The sequence below is a fragment of the Cyrtonyx montezumae genome, unplaced genomic scaffold (assembly GCF_038088225.1).
Source record: "Cyrtonyx montezumae isolate F1298 unplaced genomic scaffold, pur_monq_1.0 scaffold_10, whole genome shotgun sequence".
NCBI lineage: Eukaryota > Metazoa > Chordata > Aves > Galliformes > Odontophoridae > Cyrtonyx > Cyrtonyx montezumae.
The window spans coordinates 27,435,422-27,454,673 of NW_027071826.1; the positions used below are offsets into that span (position 1 = coordinate 27,435,422).

Consider the following 19,252-nt stretch of genomic DNA (forward strand, 5'->3'; position numbering starts at 1 on the left):
AGAACTGATTGATTCTTTTGGAAGAAATGTGTGTTGTATTTAATGTGTTCAACCAATGATTCGATGTGACCACAATAAGAAGTACCATAACAGCTTGAATAAGAGCATATGGCCTGCTTTTGTCTAAATGTTCACCAGTGGCATCTTACTTTCGATTAAGGAAGGAATCCATGCAAGCAGTGTTTTAAAAAACTTTACTTTCTGATATGCCTTATTATGCACATAAAAACCTTAGCACTTCCATGCTGTTTCAATTTTTACACTATACTTTCAACTGAATGTGATGTTTCTAGAAGGCAACATCTGGGGAGAGGATTAAAATCACCATCTCTTTTATTTTCAGCACAGCCTCCACACATACTAACACTGCTGGCATTACCACTTAGATAGTGGGTCCCTTCATATCACAGCTTCCATGAATCCTTTCATGACATATCATCTGCACCTTCCAGTTCAGTCACTGAAGAGAGTGACAAAAGTTTGACCCTAAGTTGTGGAAAATTAGATGAGAAGCAGAAAAAAAAAGTTTTTTATCTTTGTTTACAGGACTGAAGCACATTCAGGTTAAAGGAATTTGCCTGAAAACACACAGGAAATCTTTGGCAAATCTGGAAACCTTGCTAGTCCTGAGTTTGGCCTACGCTTTTGGATTTGGTGGTGTAAATATACCACCAGCTGAAATCTATCAGCAGTTGTTCCCAAGAAGGAGGCATCTTGTGTTGCACAGTATTGTTGATTTTTTTTCTCTGAGAAATTGTAAAATGAAATGTTTAATGTTTTTAGAAGGCATTCTTGTAGAATAAATTTTTTCTCTCCTTTTAGGAATTAACTGGTATATGCAACCAACCCAAATAAAGCATCTGCGGATAAAAGAGAATGCTAGTTCTTCAGGGGGCATCTCCTGATTTATGTTATTTATTTTTCATTGTGATATTGATAGCAGTGAATAAAAGGCTGATAGATAGTCCTAACTTTACTTATCATTTCTTTGTCTTTGATTTATACATTTGAAAATAGCTTTGACAGTTTTTGACTACAGACAAATAGAAGTGTTGATGCTATAAAAATAAATAGATTTGAGAACTGCTAAACTAAACAGGAATCATCTAGTCAGTCATATACTTAAGACTGTTCTAACCAGGCATAATTTTTAAAGGTTGTTTTGAACTTCTGTGTCTTCTTTATAAGATATGGAGGTTATTTTGAGTTATATTTTGTTTGTATTAAGCCATTTACTTAGGAGCTGTATGATGCTTCTGAAGCACAAACTGTCCAGTGAAACTGAGTATGTAAACAAGGGCCTGCTTTCACCCTGTGCTAATAAAATGTTTTGGTGTTTTAAGAATTTTAGAGTTCATATATAAGGGAGAATAAATTGCAATAAATGTATAGGTGTGTTATTGCTGATTGGAGAACTGTAAAAATTGTCAACATTGTCAATATTTTACTTACTAAAAGTATGTCTCTTTGTGCCGAGCGGATAATTAATCTAACAGATTTTTGTGTGTTTTTATTCTTTTTTTCATTAGCATCGAAAACTCTTATAAATAGTATGCTACGGGATCCTTCTCAGATTCCAGATGGAGTTCTAGCAAATCAAGTCTATCAGGTATCAATCACAGTTGTCTTTTTTTTTTTCTTTTCTTTTTTTTTTTCCTGTGGCAATGCTGTTATCTGCCCAGCAGAGTAAAAGATTTTAAACCTCATTTAATTACTGTCATCGTAAACTATCACTGAGGTCAGGGTGCACCATAAATGGCAAGGCAATATTTGTGAGGGGAGCATTTCACTTTTTAATAGCTTGCTTTTATAGTGAATAAAAGCATGCCGTTTTTGTTTTCTGTGATTAAATCTGAACAGCATTTGATAGCCTTTTTGAAGAAAAGTAATTACTGTTTTTAAGATACTGTTTAACTGTAATGGTTTTGTAGTTGCCCATCACTATACTACTTCTCTTATTTGTCTGCAGTGTACTGTGAATGACTGTTGTTATGGACCACTGGTGGACTGCATCAAACAGTATCCTTTCCCATAAAATTTTAGGTGCACAATTGACGAGCTTAGACTGTGTGGAAGAGATGTGTCTAGCTTTAACCTGACATAAAGTTCTGCTTCACAAAACACATTTCATACTCCTCTGTTTTACATTCAATCAGCTAGAGGGTCACTGCAGGGCTTTCTCTTACACTGCTTAAAAAAAGTCTGATGGACTATGAGAAGTTGTCAGTTTCGTGGCTACACATTCATATACCTGATTGAGTCCCTTTAGTTTTGATAGTCAAAAGGCATATCTGGTTTTCTGTTAAGACTAGTTTATTATGTTTTAAGCAGTGGGGTTGAACTAGATGATCTCTTGAAGGACCTTCTAATCTCAACTATTCTGTGAAGTTGTATAGATAAGTAGAAGTACAGATAGTACATATATATCTATATATATAGTGTTGCAGTTAATTATGTTACTTTGCTTTGAATATGAATTTTAATTAGAATGTTTTCAAGTGCAATTCAAGTTATGATATATTGTCTGACTAGCATGTTTTATAATGTATCTAACCTTCTTGCAATATAGACACAAAAAAAGAAGCACTTTCCAGTTTGAATTTTATTAGATTCTTTTTATTTCTTAAGGTAGTGTTGAAATGCTTAGACATCCTCAGATCCATTCAGGCATCTGGGGGAAATCCCCACAGCAGTGGGTATTCAGGACTAAGAATTCATGCCAAATTTTGTTGGAATTTTTTCCATAACCTCAAACTTGTATTAATAAAGTTTTAAATAAGGAGCTCTCCTATTCAGTCTGTTACTGAACAATTTCAAATTCATAGTCTTTGTTCCAAGTCCTTAAGAATCCTTGCATAAATCTCTGCATCCAGTTTGGAGTAAGATCTGGATTTCACTGTTCAGTAGTAGCATAGGAAACCAGCAATAATGTTTAGTTATGCGTGAGAAGCACTTCCTGTAGTAATGATGCATGTGGTGGTTATCTCTTAAAATGTATTCTTTACGCTCCAAATATTCATATGGTATTTACTACAGAGCTGCTCCCATCAAGTTCAACAGCATCAGGATAGATTTCTAATAATTTGATGAAGTGATTTATCCCAAATAAAGTGATTTGGGATTTTTTTGTGTTTTTAAGTATTTATCGAGACTATCTTCAGCATTAAACACAGCTCTCTGAATGTGGATTTATCTAATAAGTTGTACTTCTGAAATGGTTGTCGTTCATTATTTTTTTAATGCAAAATTTGGTACTACTGTCAATGAACAATTTGGCAAAAGTCTTCTGAAAGTGTCATGTTTAAAAATAATACTAGCATTTCTTTAAGAATAACTCATCAGCAGTCTAAATAGTCTTTCCTTCCTCTCCAGATTCTGGCTCAAGTTAAGTTATTGAAAATGTAGTGACATCAGTGAAAATATTGAGGGCAATTTTCTATTCCATTCTGGTACAGAAAAGCCTAATACTTGACTGTGTGAGTGCATTATCTTCAAGTATGTTGCTGAATTAGATGTTAATTTTGAGGTGCATAAAATAGTTAAAAATCAATTTAAAGTTAAGGTTTTAAAAGCATAATGTCTTCTGAAGGACTGCATATTGATTTTAAATATAACTATCTAATTGTATATGCATGGACTGAAGTATGAAGTCAACCTCTTTGTAAGCGCCAAGAGGCCATTTTTCAGTAATAGTTCAGATGCTTACGGGAAACCAGGCTGCTAGATTGCATGAGTAGAAGATGGCTTGTGAGGTTATTTACAAGTTTTGCCTCATGATCATTGCCATACATCAGTAACGGGGATTATTATAGACTAAGTGTGTATGCTTATGGTGCATTATAAAATCTGTTTGCAGTATTTTTCTTACCTTTTTGCCATTCTTTGCTTGCCCTCATTTTTGTTCTGTAATTACTAGTACAGTTTAATGTAATATATAGCTTCATTTGATAAAAACTTTGAGTGTGTGGAATGATTCCTTTCCATTCGATTTTTTCCTCTTCAGAATAAAATGTTGATACTATTTAAGGAATTAACTGCAATGGTAGGATGATCTGTAGTTTACATTTGATTGTTTTTAATGTAAGAGTCTTTATTGTGATGTTTCATAAGATTCTTCTTAAAAACTTCCATAACAGAACTTTGACCTCTAGGTGCATACATTAAATGTTTGAGCAATGATTTTTTTGCATATTACTAAGAAGAATGCATTGGATCAACAGGCTGTCAGTGAAGTGAAAAGGACTTCACTGTAAAATATTATTTCATCTTTCCCTGTTCATGCTTCTAAAAAATCAATTAAGATTTTTCAGAGGTAGTCAGAATATGGTGCAAAAAAAGTTTATTTCATTCTTTTACTGAATTAGAAAATGAATACATTAATCATTAAGGAGTAACTTAAAAGTTATTTGAACATAGCTTTTAAGATTATACTGTATTTTAAATCTTGTGAGAAAAAATAGTACAAACCTAATTATCACTGTAATGTATTCAGAATAATTGTGATGTAATGAATCTTAATTGTGTAAAATGTACACTGATGCTGTATACAGTAGTAGCACAAAGTGCTAAATACCACTGCAGATCCCTGTAAGGAATTTGTAGACCTATTGTTCAAAACAGTAATTACTCTGAAATGAAGGTGAAGGCCAATAAATTCTATCATGAATTACTTTTACCTATGTTTCTGTTGTGATATTGGTTTTTTTCCGAAGTAATCTTCCATTTTCTTAACTTAAAGCTATCAGTGCTATTGGGCATGAGCATGAAGTCTTGCTGCGAGAAATGCTTTTGGAAAAAAATCTCTCTTTTATAGGTAAGAATCAATGATAAAGGCTAGCCAGTGAATCCTTAACTTTGAAGATTTCCATGACTGTTTACTTAAGAAAAAATAAGCCTCACTGCTCCTTGTATTAGGTAGTAAAAGAAGAGTAAAAAATGATTGATGCTGTACATGTTATCTTCTATTGATTTAGAACTGAGCAGGAACTCAGTTACCTAATACCCTATATATACAGTACATGCACAGGCTTGCAATTAATATTTAATATAATAAGTAGCTGAAAAAAATGCTTTAATATCTGCTGCAGTATTACTTTTGGTGTCATGAGATATTAGCCGTAATCTATGAGACTTAGAAGGAAGCATAAGAAATATTAGCTTCCAAATGCTTTATGTATTAAAGAACTGCTAGAAGATTCACTCATTTGGTTTTCTGTGCAGTTTCTGCTGAATTTTTTTCCCCACTACCTCAAAGCAGTGCAAGTTCCTGTATTTAAAGTTATTTTAAGGCTAAATTAGTTAGGAGATTATTTTCTGTTGTTGTTTGTTTGTCTGTTTGTTTTCCTTTTAGCCTGCACAACATTTCTTGTATATAGATACCACTAGAAAAATGATTGGTACTTAAATGGTCAGTTCTCTTATTGTGATTATAAACTTGACTTTTAAATCTTGAATTCCTGATGTGATTAGATAATAACAAAGTAAATTCCTGGGGTTTTTTTTGTTTGTTTGTTTGTTTTTTGAAGTTGTGGGTTGTACTCAATTTGTATAATTAAAGGATAAAACTGGTTTTACCAGTAAAAATAGATTCAGGATAAGATTTTAGAAACCTTAAATTAAAGAAATTAGGAAGAATATTGATATTTTTAAAAAATGTGACCGTATGATTAAGGAACAACTTATTTTTCTGTTACATGCAAACTTGCAGATGAGACTACAAAAATATGAGAAGATACTTTTTCCTTCTTGACTCATAGATTAGAGATAATAGACTTAAGCTGTAATTGGAGAGTTGAAATAGTAAACTGTTCTAGGAACAATAAGTATAAAACAAGCTGCCAGGGAAGGTTATGGAATCACCTTCAATGAAAAATTCAAGGCTAGGCTTGACATTCATCCATCAAAGCTGGTAATGAAATCAGTCCTGTCATGATACAGGAGAATGGACTAGATGACTCACTAATGGATCCTCAACCCAGTGATTATCATTTTTTTTGGCTTGTGCAAGCTTGTATAGTACACAAATCAGATTTAAATTTTATTGATTCATAACCTTGGGTAAACATCAATTTTGTCTTCAGAAATAAGCTCTAAGAAATTTGTACTGTCAAATCAAAATGTCTAGAATGGGTTAACTTGTCAGCATAAAAAGATATACCTGAGGGAGATTAATTTATTGTTTAGTTTTTTTTTGCGTAGTGAATATCATCTATTCATGATTTAAAGCATGTTTACTGATTTATTATGTCTTTCTATTGGATGTGTCTCTGAGGTTCTGGATGTGACTAAAAAAAAAGAAAGAGAAACAAAGATTTTCCTAACTGTCTGTAAGATGAACCTTACTGAAACCCTTGCAGAAATTTTATTCCGAAAAATTTAGAACCCACACTACCTTATACTTGAAGATAACCTCTGGAAAACAGAAGAGATGGCAGTATTTCTTATAGGTTAGCAGATTCAGGCTTAGCTATGAACAAGATGGAGTTCCATTGTTGGAGGTGGCTTGGGACCTAGCTTGCTGCACTTAAATTCTGTTACTTTTTAACCCATGTATGAAAGAAACAGAATTCTTCTTTCTATCAGTTATTTTCACCTGGGAGACTGTACTACAGAAGAAAAGAAGAAGCCTGACAGTATTTAAGGACAGAGAGATGATTAATTCTTAGAGCAGATAGCTTTCAAAGCCGACAGATCAGAAGTAACACCTTCAGATTCTCCCCGAAATTGATTGGGAACATGCGCAAACTGATGGGTTTTGCATTTTAGTAATGCATTCTTCATGAGAAGCACATAACTTCCTCTCTACATCAGAAACAATTCTCAGGTCTTTAGTGCTTTGCTTGAGATTTATGTAACCAATGAAAGCATCCTCTCAAAATAGGCTAACAGCCTTCCCTTCCTCACTGATTCACTTGCCTTGCTGAAATGCCAGAAACTTCTAGGTTTTACAAAGGGCCTGACTCAGTCTTTTCATGTCTTTGCCTACCCCAGAATATATTGCTTTATTTGTAATGAAAAGATACATAACTGACCTTTCTAGAATCTTAACCTTCTTTGGCTCCCACCATGATGTCCCATAGCAACTTGGATATAAATCATGAAATCTGTTTGGTGTCTTCTGTTGTAACCAAAAAATATGTAGTTGCTGCATAATTATGCACCATTAGAGGAACATTTGGTTTCTTTGTTCTATCTAGAGGCTAAACAATGATGAGTTCACAGAATCACAGTATAGTTTGGGTTGAAATGGACTTTAAAGATCATCTGTTTTCAACCCCTGCCATGGTCATGGACATCTTTCACTAGACGAGCTTGCAAATATTGAAGTGGTTAGGATTGATTGTAATGCAAAGATGAAGCTCTAGATATACTGGAAATCCAAACTGATTGGCAACCTGTGGACAAATTTAGGATTGTTTCAATGTAACATTCATATTTTAGGATTAACAGCTGTAACTGCCATCATCTGGTTTTCAAGTAGTTCTTAAGCCATTATTTTTATGCATACAGAAGCTAGAAAATCTTTGAAAGTGTACAGAATTATAGCTCTAGGGCTTTTGCACCAATCTAAATCATTCATAGGCTGAAAAGATTTTACTTCCCTTCTTTTGATTGGGTTTGAGCTTGAAAAAAACCTTTTCAAAGGGTGATTTGGGTGAATTTCTGTATTTTTTTTTTTGAAAAGCAATAAAGTTCAAAATAATTGAAGAAACAGTGAAATATAGTTATTTTCATTCACAATTGTCAACTGACATCAATAATAAAGGTGTTTTTCAATATATTTTTCACTATTTCTCATTGTTCAAAGCATTAGGAGAAGCCAATTGAAAACATTTAGAAAAAAAAATGAAAAACAGAAATCATATTCTGTTCCAAGACGTGAATTAGTTTCAAAAAAAAAAATCAGAAGTAATCAGACATCCTTGCAAAAGAGTCTACCAAATTGTATTTAAAAACCATCTCAAAAATCTTCCAGATCAGTAATCAGGAAATGTTATCTGCCCTGGTTTCCAGTGTGGTGATTTTTGTTTGTTTGTTTATGGTATATTTCCTTAGATTTCTGATACTAGCCTTTGTTAGATGTAATGAAAATGTCTGAATTTTCCATTACTGTTTATGTATTCCTGACATGGAAGTTTCATCAGGGATATCTTGTTATTCTTTCTAGACTGCTGCAAATAATTGCTTGATGAGAGAGCTTGGTGAAACTGGATATTTTTTTCAAGATAAAGGAATTACACTCATTTTTATACTGTGGCATAAAGACCATAGGTTCTGTTAAGCCAGAACCTTGCTAACCTAAACATAATTTATCTATTATATCTATCTTTTATCGAAGTTTAAAAAGAATAATCCACCATTACAGTTTGCACTTATTGAATGTACAACTTTTCAGAATTATTGGTGTCCTACCTTCAGAATTAGTTCTCTATATAAAAAAAAAAAAAGACCAGATTTTTATTCTTCAATGAGGAAAGGGGGGGAAAGCTTTAGGCAGCATTAAAATATTTTGATTTCTAAGTGTATATATTTTTCTTGTCATTAAAATTTTGCTTGGACTCAAACTGCTGACCTTTCAGAATATGCACAAAATATTCTAAAACTGAGTTCTGAACATTGGCCATGAAACTACTGTCCTAACCTGATAAATGGATTGGAAATAAGCTACCCAACAGTGAGAATGGACCATTAATTTTAATCAAAGGTGGTGTAGAAAGGCGAATGGGATGCATGACAATGTCAACAGCCCAGTAGGTGTTAAGGGGCTACACAGCCTTACTTGTTACTAGGTTGTGCCATTAGTTGAGCTTCGGTGAAGACAGAAAGCCATGCCTGGAATTGAATGACCAGGTCACTCCAAAATCTAATGGAGAAACAGTGTTTCAGAAATACCAATGTAATGGTATTGGAAATCAAGGACAATAGTTTAAAAAATAGTGAGGGCTTGCTTTGTGCTTTTTCTCCTTTTTAAGGAAAGCATCCTTTTTTTGCTCTCTTCTTTCTTGCTCATTTCTTAAATCATTCAACTTTAATTCAGAAGCATAGCTTATGTTAAGAAAATATATAAATTTTTATGTGTTTAATTAATTTTACGGTAAAAGAAGCTAGAATCATGATATCCCTCTTCTTTAATAGATTTCTCAAAGAGAATAATTGTCTTGTCGGTGTGTTGTTTTCTGTTGTTGTTGTTGTTGTTTTGGACATCTTTTTGTTAACGTTAAAATAAAGCCACGAAGGCAGCTACAATGTATCTACATTTGTGGTGTTGGTGGGATTAATCTCAACAGCTCTCTAATGTGAGGAAACTCTTCTTACAATCAGTGAATATATCTCTTTATTTTGAATATTTGGAGGTTATAAAATACTGTATGACAGCTTGAATTAATGATGTTTATAATGAAGACATAAAAATGCAGGAATGACAAAGAAGCATTTTTATATCCATGCTTCAGGTTTTCTACAAAGGTTCATTTAATCTGACACTGCATTGCATGCATAAGAAAGATATGTATGACTGCATTAGTAATTCTTACACTCTTATTTAAAATAAAATTAATTATACTGCTGTCTACTTAACAGAATAGTTTTATAAACAATAGTTCTTGTTCTCTATGTGTAGCTGAAGATCAGCTTCGTGCAAAGGGTTATGACAAAACACCAGACTTTATTTTAGAAGTGCCAGTAGGTAAGTCTTCGAAAAGAATTGTTATTATTTTGTGTAGTGCTTACGCTAAAAAATTGCGGCTACTTAAAACATAAGAATGTAAGGTATGTTATAGGACACTACAATATTCCTCAGGTTTTGTTGGTGTTTACTCAGTAATTTTAAGATCATCTACTTTGGGTCAGAGTTATATCACCCAAAATACAAGCAAGTAATGGTATTAATGTTTCCTCTTCGGCCTCTTTATCACACACACAAAATAAATAAATAAATAGATAGATAGATAAATAAATAAATATTAAAAAAAAAAATCGAGCAATAGAAAGAATCCACAAATCCCTACTCAGTCTAAATCTGTTCTGCCCACTCTCTGTGAGCTGAACTGTGAAATACCTGTAATTGTCTCAAATTTTTAGATAGAATCAAATTCAAAGCAGTCTTAAAGTGATACCTTTATACCTCTAGGTCATTGCATAAAGGTTTGTCATGGAGTAGTTTTCTATATTTTAAAAAACCTTACATCACAGGAAGCAAGAGGGAATAAAAGTAGATGTAAAGGTCATGCCAGAGTTCATCTACATCTTCTGGTCTTTAGGTCATATAAGGAAGTAAGATGACCTATTGGTTCAACCTTGGAAGGAAAAAAGTATAAACATTATCCATGTGTAAAGGATTCTTTGTCACCTTTTGTATGTAAAATGCCTTTCATACCAAAAGACTTCTGCTTTACCCGTCTACAACACAACTATGCAGACGTTTACAAGTATGTGTTTATGAAAATAAAAAGGCTTAAAGCCCTTTATGTAAGTCATATTCACGACTACTTCTTTTGCTTTTTGTATTAACAAGAGAAGGAATTCTTACAGATAACTGATTCATTCATGGTAGAAGGAATTGATGGCATACTATTAAATTTTTTTATCCTCAACAGTTCTTCAGATATGATCTTTCAGCCTAGTAGACTTCCTTATCTTATAGATATATAAATATGTAAAATATGTATTTGAGAGCCTTCTGAAAAGTTATTAAAGACTTCCTTAACTCAGTACTGTCAGCACTCGTCCTTTTTGAGAATGGATGATCCTTTTGAGCGATTGTCATGATTTCTTCTGCAAAATTAGTTTGTTTCAGACAGGGCTTTCTTCTCCCACCCCCCCGCCCCCATCTTCAAAAAAAAAAAAAAAAAAAAAAAGCATTTTATTAATATTGCGAATTCGGTCCTGCAAGAAATAAGGAAAGACATCAATCAGTGCAAATCCCAGAAACAGAAATTCTAAATCAGATCTTTCAGATAACCCTTCTTATTCCTAAATTCTTCCTGCTGAAGCATTACTGATTTTGAAAATCAGGAAGCATATATCTATGATAAGCTTTCTTGCTCTTCTCAATCCTTCCACTCTGAGCTAAGAATTTTCTACCTTTACCAGCTTAACTGTTCTTGATAATCACCAATTTTTAAGTTCCTTTCCACAAAGGTAACACTGAAAGTAGGTTGCTTTCAGCATCCTACTCTTTTTCTGGTCTGTTTATTTATATTCTTTGTGTTTAAGAAGGAAGGCAAATATCTAGAGCAAGATGTTGTGAAACTTAAATTGAGATAATTATCCATTAAAATACCTTGTGCTTTTGCTGGGTTTTTTTTAAACATCATCTATGTACATACTTGAAAGATGTATTTACACATATATAATTCTGTAAGCATGAATTATGTGGTATATTGGGGTTTAAATAGGGTATTCCCAAACACATTCTTACATACTGCAATGACTGATTTTTGCAGTTCACTTTTTTTTACTGTCACCCTAGCTGTTGAAGGACACATAATTCACTGGATTGAAAGCAAAGCCTCATTTGGTGATGAAAGTAGCCACCAAGCCTACTTGCAGGACCAGTTTTGGAGCTACTGGAATAGGTACATTTACGTAATTTTTTTCTTATGAATAGGTAAGATAAATTTTTTTAAAGAACTTACTGGGGAAAAAAAAAAGCGCAAATGGCTTTTTTACTAAACCATTTGAATAAAATATGTGATACTAATCCAGCATTTTGAATTTTATTAATTAGTATATCAAATTACAATGCTGATGTAATTGTGAAAAAATCATTCCATAAATGCTAACTTGCAACAGATATATATGGTGTTTTTACAACGATGCTACTTAACAAAGTAAGATGCTTTGGTACGGGAGTTCTATTTCAGTTTTTGTAGTACTTGAGTAAAGGAAGTTTCTGTGATACTTCCAAGATGCCATACTTATTCTAAAATCTTCATATTCTAACAAGTAGGCTTTGTATGTAGAAAGTATTGCTTACTGTCTGTGTGTCGAACACAATTCTGATTCACTTCTATTTGTTAAAATGTTCTTTTGATATGTTATCTACATGTTACATAATCATTTATTCTTTTCAAGCTAATAACTGTGAAGTGTTTGCAGGAATATGAGAAGAGAAATAAGTCACACTGCACAGAATTTTTGAGCGTTGATTTTATTTGCATAAAGACACTTTCCTTTAAAAACTGTTAACAGTAGTTCAAATCATTACTGTGTATAATTTATATCTTTCTAAGGTAATAGAAGTCTTCTCACTTAGTAAGGCAGTAAGAGAGAGAAATGAAAGTTTCAATAAAGGATTTGTAAAAGAATAGATTAAGATATATTAATCTTTAAGAATCTATTAAGATACTGTGTTCAGACAGCTTCTGTGAAATCTAAGGCAGTGTGAAGAAAATGTTACAAACACAGTTGAACATGTAACTAACAGCATATGCCAGTATCAGTGGCCAGTCTGTGGTGTCCATCAGTTTTCATCTAAATGTGAGAAATGCCAAAGTGAAAGTTGCTAGCCTTAGCTTGGGAAATACCTTAAAAACAACCGCTGGCAGCAGAGAGAAGTCATATCTCAAGACTGACACTGTCAGAATATATAAATGCATAATTATGTTCTGCAACAGCATTTGTTGGTATGAGAAGGTCCTACTCTTGTTAGACAATCCCAAAGAGTAATGAATTGAAGAAGTTGAACCTCAGAAAGACTGTCCATTGTTGGACAAAGATATTGCACTAAAGAAAATTTTAAAAAAGAATTTGTAAGATTTATAACCAGAATACATGAATAAGAAGCAATTTTAGGTATGTAGTAAATTGTGAGAGTCACAGGAAAGATGCTGATGCAAATGATGCTGAACTTGCACATCAGCATCAATAAGAGCGGATGGAGCCAGGAGTCTGGCTGGAATATTTTCTGAGGAGAAAGGATCTGTTTGAGGAGATGCATGAATGGTATAAGAGGAAAAACAGCTCTAATAATTGAATTTGATTTGGACAACATTAATATAGAGATATAAAGTTGAGATGAGGAGAAAGTCAAATAGATGAAGGCACTGATCCATTTCATGTTTGCAGTAAAATTGCCATTGCAGAGCTGAACTTGTAGCTTCCTTCTTCTATTTGTGCCAAACAAAATGACTATCTACATCTTGGTTTGAATTATAAGTATAAAACACCTGAAAATAATTTTTACCCTTTGAACTTGACATTTCTGAAAGAAGTTTTGTTGTATCAGGAAACCAGAACTTATCTAACTTCCTTTTATCATTTTCATAATCGATATAGCAAATTCATACTTGGAATAACATTTCTCACTGAACTATTAGTCAAGTACCTGTAATGTTGCAAAAGCTAGACTAAGTTGACATGTGGATTATTAAGGATGATTTGGAAGTCATTTTCAGAATTTGCCTAATTTTTTCTTATAGCTTTCTGTACTGAAAATAACTATATACTGGTGATTCTTACATATGTAATGACTTTACGTTCATGTGAAGGAAACTAGAAATTTTTTAACTGAAATGTGTTACACCCTAATTCAAGAATTTCATGTTAGGATAACTACGGAAATTAGGCATAATTGTAAGGATTCTTTTTATGTGTTGTTTGGGTTGTTTTTTGTTGTTTGTTTTGGGTTTCTTTGTTTCTTTGTTTGTAAATACAAATCTTGTTGATACTGCTTGGTCAAACTAACACCATCACAATGTCTTCTGAATTGAGTTGTGAATTACCAGAGCTTCTTCTAATATAATGACAGTTGGTTTAATCATAGAATCCTTAGAGTTGAAAGGGACCTCTGAATGCTATCTGGTCTAACTCCCATGCAGTGAACGGGGACACCACAGCTAAGTCAGGTTGCCCAGGGCCTTATCCAGCCCCACCTTGAAAATCTCCAGGGACGGGCATCAACCAGATCACTAGGCAACTTGTTTTAGTACTCAGCTCCCTTACTGTAAAAGATTTTTTTCCTTATCTCTTACCTAAATCTACCCTTTTTGAGGTTCAAGCCAATTCCCTTTGTTCTATCACCACAGGCCCTGCTAAAGAGTCTGTCCCCTTCTTTCCTGTAGCTCCTATTCAAATACTGAAAGTTTAATGAACACTTGATGACAGATTAGGTTGCATGTAAGTTAGACAGTCAAGTTTTGTTCCTCTCTGAAACTGTTTAAATGGAAAGACACAGGCATAGCTGGACAAACTGTGAATCAATTTTGAATGATTTAATGAATCAGCCTATCCAAGGATCTCTCCCATTGAATTATTCTGACCGTGTTTCCTTTCCACTTGAAGGAGGAATCTTTTGGAGAAGATGCATCAGTTCGTCAGAGATGTATCGTGACACTTAGCCAGTACTTCAGGGTTTTGTAAACCTAATCCGGTGGTTGAAGTTAAAACTCAGTTGAAATTGGAGAGAAAAGCTTTAAGCTTTTTCTCCTGCGAGATATGGATAGAAATAAGTGTCTAGAAAGTTTGATAGGTACAAAGGTGGTAGCTTTTAGACCTTTTTCATTGAGCACTTTTTTGTTTGTTTCTCTGAAAATTAGGAGTGAATCTGGAATAGTTTCTGGGTATTTTGCCACATTTGTAACAGATGTAAATTTAATTCTGCACAGAATATGACTGAAAGCTTTGAACATAGCTGTGGTTTATTTGCTGTAATGTGTGTGTTTCAGTAAATCCTGTAGTCTGCACTAACTAAATCCATGAGTGTCTTAAATAGGCCTGTACTGACAGGAAAGAAATGGCACTTTCTCATTTAACAGAACAGCTCCCTAGATTCAGTCAACCATGTCTGTTCACCTCAGTGCAAAAGAACACCTTTTTATTACTCTGAGTTCTGCAGGGACAGCTTAGCAAGGTTTTTTATGGCTCATACATCAATGGTATTGTTAAGCAATTTTCAGTTGCAGCTACACTGCAACCTCATCTTCAAATTAAGCTTCATATTAAAAATGCACACAGTGTACTTTGTCAGTGGGTTTTCACAGTCGTAATTTAGAGTGCTGTTTAGATATTGAGAATTTTCACTAGTAAGCAGGAAAAAGGAAGTTTAGCCTTGCATATTCCCAGACTGTTTTTGCAGACTGGTGCCCTGGAAGAAGCTATTTTACATAATGAGGAAACTTAGTATAGATTGATTCACGTACTCACCAAATCCCTTCCTTCTATGTCTTTTCCTCCAGAACAGTGGCATTCACTGACCAGTCTACAGCTTTTACTGCCACCATGTAAGCAATACAATTGCATGTGCAGAATATAATTGCTTGATGCGCATGTAGGAGCACTTTTCATTCTCCACTAGTCTGCCTTGGTGTATTTCATGTAACCCTATGGATAAAAACTGTTGAGTACTCTGTGTAACCAAAGCCACTTAGAAGAGCACAAACTTGAAATAGTATACATTGCACTTTAAAACCGGTTCCAAGAATAAGTATTAAACTACTGCAGGATTAAAAGAATGCTGTATATTTTTTTCTTTTCATATTGTATGATTTTATAGGTTTTTTTCTAGTTTTAATTAAAAATTAAGTCCCAGCTATAAGAGTTTTTATTGGAGCTGATAGACGTGACTACTGTTGTCTAAAAGGCATATAGAGATTAGCAAATTTTTTCAGGTATATGTGGAAAGAAAAAAGTGTATAAGATTTCACTTCTGTTACAAACATAGCTGATCTGCTCTTAGGTCCTTTTGAGAAGTGTGTTCTGATCAAACTCATTTGTAGTTGACTGTAAGGATGAACTATACATGAGCAAAGCCTGAATCAGAACATCAAAATGATGTGGTTTTTTTATCTCTTTTTTTTTTTTTCTACGCTGTAGTTTTAAATTGCTTGACATACGTTACCATGAAGAAAGTTTGAGCAATAATTGACTGATTGTATGTGGTAGGGAAAGTGGGAATTACGCTGTGGGTTTATGGATGTCTGTTCTACAGCAGGATCTATATTCACCAATTGAAAATTGTTTAAAAAGTTGTACTGGCAAGTTGAAAGCCAGTGGTTTAACAGCTTGACTTGGAGGAAACCTTGGGAGTTGCATTTGTCAAGTGGCTAGGAAAACTGTTCATGCATACCCAGTATCCAAAGCTTCATTGGCAGCCCAAACATAAAGAACCGAAAGGTCATTCTTCTTCTTGCAGTATGATGGTTTGTTGACATATTTTGACACACTGGTACAATGCTGAAAGGTTTTGACCTTACTGCAACACTGAGGGAGTTAGGGTTTGTTTAGCTATTTAATGCTTGTAGATTTTCACACATGCAGTGTTTTGCTCTGCTTCTTCCTACCCTTTTTGACTCTACTTCAATTAATTAAATTACTCTTAAACAAAAAGAGATGTAGAAAGAGGGAACTATTGGTGATTTTTACAACTTAGGACTGTGTCATTAATTTTTTTTTCATTTAGAACAGAAGAAATATGTTTAAATTTTATTAGTCCTCCCTCCTTTAACAAGGTGATTAAATAACAGAGCAGAAAGACATTTTCTGTCAAGACCACACCTCATGACTAGCATTGCTATAATGTTAACTGTTTTGCTGATCATTTTATTTCATTTTGTATCAAAACTCACTTTCTTAAAACAGAGAACAAATGGACCATCCTGTGTACAGATTTCTGCTTATATTGAGTGATTGATGTTAGTTAAATATAGATTTCATTTTTTATTGTATTTAATATGAGTATCAAAATGGGATTTTCATTAAAATTGCTATCACTAAAGACTGTTATGTGCTCAACCTAAGGAGTTGTAAATGAGGCACTGCACAGCTTTATTTAAATTATTTTTCCCTTACATTTTTCAAGACTGCCTTAAATATTATCATGTCACAAGAGACTCATGTAGTGCAGATAGAGTATTTTCAGCTTCCATCCACATTACTGCAAGGCTTCAACTCCAATTTTCGTGGTATTTCTCATTCAGATTAGACAAGCATCTAAGTTTCTGTACAATAAGAGCTGACAGCATAGATCCTGCTATGCTTGCCAAAGGCCTGGTTGCAGACACTCCACTATGTCAAAGAATGTCAACCCCCCACAGACCTTACCTTTCAGAATTCCTTGTAATTTTTAATTGACATTTACATCTGACATTTTCAATGTATTTCTCAGTGTTGAATCTTTATCTACCTAGTAATAGTTAAAACCAAAGCAAAGCAAAAAGAATCCCTTCCTATAAACTATGATATCATATATTTTTTAACAAGGCCAAGTTGCTGAGCTGAAACTCAAGAATGACCAATTCTCCCTTGCTTCATGTAACTCGATAACTCTATATTTGCTAGTCTAATCTATTTCAAATGGCAATTGAGGAGGGAGGTAGGAGTACTAAGAGAAATTTAATTCTTAGTACTAACAAACAAAGCACAAGTTTATTGTTATTACTCTAAATATTGTGCAGACAGAATATAGGGATTTAAGTAAAGTTTTAATTTTTCCTTTTGAGTCTGCTACTTGAATTCTGAAAATGGTATCTTCATGCCTATGTTAATGCTACATGCACCTGCAAACAGCATAATACTGAAAATGAAATTAAGCTGTCAGGCATGTAATTTAGCTGCATGTTGCAAAATCTGTTGTGCTTTCAGAAATCTGAGGTTTTCACTTGGTTTAAGATAATAGAAACCTAATAAATTGGTGTGAGTATAATTATCTCTAAGAAGTTAGAATGAAGAACTATAGTTGATCATAAATGTCACAAAGCAAAGAAATAGAAGAACCGTTTTGTCACAAATAATGCTGCTTTTCTTCTAATTAGTTAATTTACATTTTACAAATTAAGGGCAAGATTCAGGCAGAAGATAATCTAGTAGCATATCGTAGCTTTACTGACCTGTATTTGTATATGCCAAATTTAAGTTAATTAGAAATGTAGATGCTGTTTGTTTTATCTGTCAAAAAGCTCATCTTAAAAAAAAAAATTCTAGACACAATTTTTCCCCCAACATTTATCATCTAAATAATAGTCTTGCCAAGATGGCAGCCTCATAATAAACTCTTTTCAGTGAAGTGATGAGTAATGAAGCTTGCTTGTGAAGGCAGCGAAAAATGTTGTCTAGCCAAATGTGTGAATATGATGGCTAGAGAATCAGTGGACTTTCTCAGTCATCAATCTTTTTAGTAGCCTCTTATACATCTGAATATTTTGATAGATGATCTAATAATTGAGTTATCTATCTTTCTAACTATCAGAGTTGCATAAAAATTATTCTCACATGCTATTGAATATTAAATATATTGGGTATCCAGTATATTTTTCAGAAAAGGTCCAAGAGGTGGATGAATTCAGTTATGTTTTAAGCACACTTTATTAGATTGAATGATAAACTACTATATCTTGATATAAATCCATTTGTACTAATATAGGAAAAATGTAAACATTGTCAATAGCCAATTAAGGGTAGGACTCATAGTAAATAAACCATGTAAAAAGAGGAGACTGGTGAGATTAGTACACAATCTAAGAGAAATTTGTGGTATAAAATGTGTAGGTTAAATAGTCCCTGACTGGTTAATGGGCAGTACTCACATTTACTTAGATGCACAAATTCCTTATTTTTAGGAAATCTTGGCTTAGAGGAAGAGAAATACAGTTGCACTGTGGAGTCCCAGATTACCTTTCAGCCTCAGAGTAGTTTCTCTTGGTTGAAGATGCAACTGAGAAGTACATAATGAAACTGCTCATATCTTGTTTATGCTGGGAGATTATAGTGTAGATTCATGTCTCAGAGCACAGGTATCTGCTTTCCCAAGGGAGTAGTCTTGCATTATAGGAGGCACACAGGCTATTTGGATATGTTGCATTAAACACATCAGGATTTCTGAGCAGCAGAGCAGAACAATTGTTTGTGCCACTGTATTTTTTTAAACACAACAAATCAAACAGGCATTTATATAGTTCTTGACTTCAAATGCATTTCCAATCAAAGGTTTAACAATTCAAAAAAGAAAAGCATGCAAAATATTTTCATTTTTAACATCACATTTCCCTCTCAGTCACAGTTTGATTTGTGTATGGTTGCATATTTTTCTGTAGATTGTAAAATGTTTGAAATTTGTAAAATTTTTGAAAATTGCATGTGGAGGACTCTTCTGTTTAAAAAAAAAATGCAACTAGTCTTGATTGTAGATGTTTTGGGTTGTTTTTTCTTTTCATTTATGTGTATTTTATTGTAAGTTTCATACTTAGAGCAAAACAGGTAAAAACAAGTATGTTCATCAGTAGTTCTCCAGTTAGCAAAGTGAGTTTTCACTGTTCAG

General features: G+C 33.5%; 1 protein-coding gene across 4 annotated transcripts in view; it reads left to right on the plus strand.

Annotated features, from left to right (window-relative positions):
* CDIN1 (CDAN1 interacting nuclease 1) overlaps positions 1-19,252 on the plus strand; it is a 107,678-nt gene that overhangs the window by 44,035 nt on the left and 44,391 nt on the right. For 2 of the 4 annotated variants that reach the window (XM_065754313.1, XM_065754295.1), the window contains 5 exons: positions 1,530-1,609; positions 1,970-2,019; positions 4,746-4,813; positions 9,620-9,685; positions 11,471-11,576. In XM_065754313.1, the coding sequence (XP_065610385.1) occupies positions 1,530-1,609; positions 1,970-2,019; positions 4,746-4,813; positions 9,620-9,685; positions 11,471-11,576 (370 nt within the window). Of the gene's footprint in view, positions 1-1,529; positions 1,610-1,969; positions 2,020-4,745; positions 4,814-9,619; positions 9,692-11,444; positions 11,577-19,252 lie in introns of those variants that run through there. The other 2 variants (XM_065754286.1, XM_065754304.1) reach the window with 2 other exon arrangements.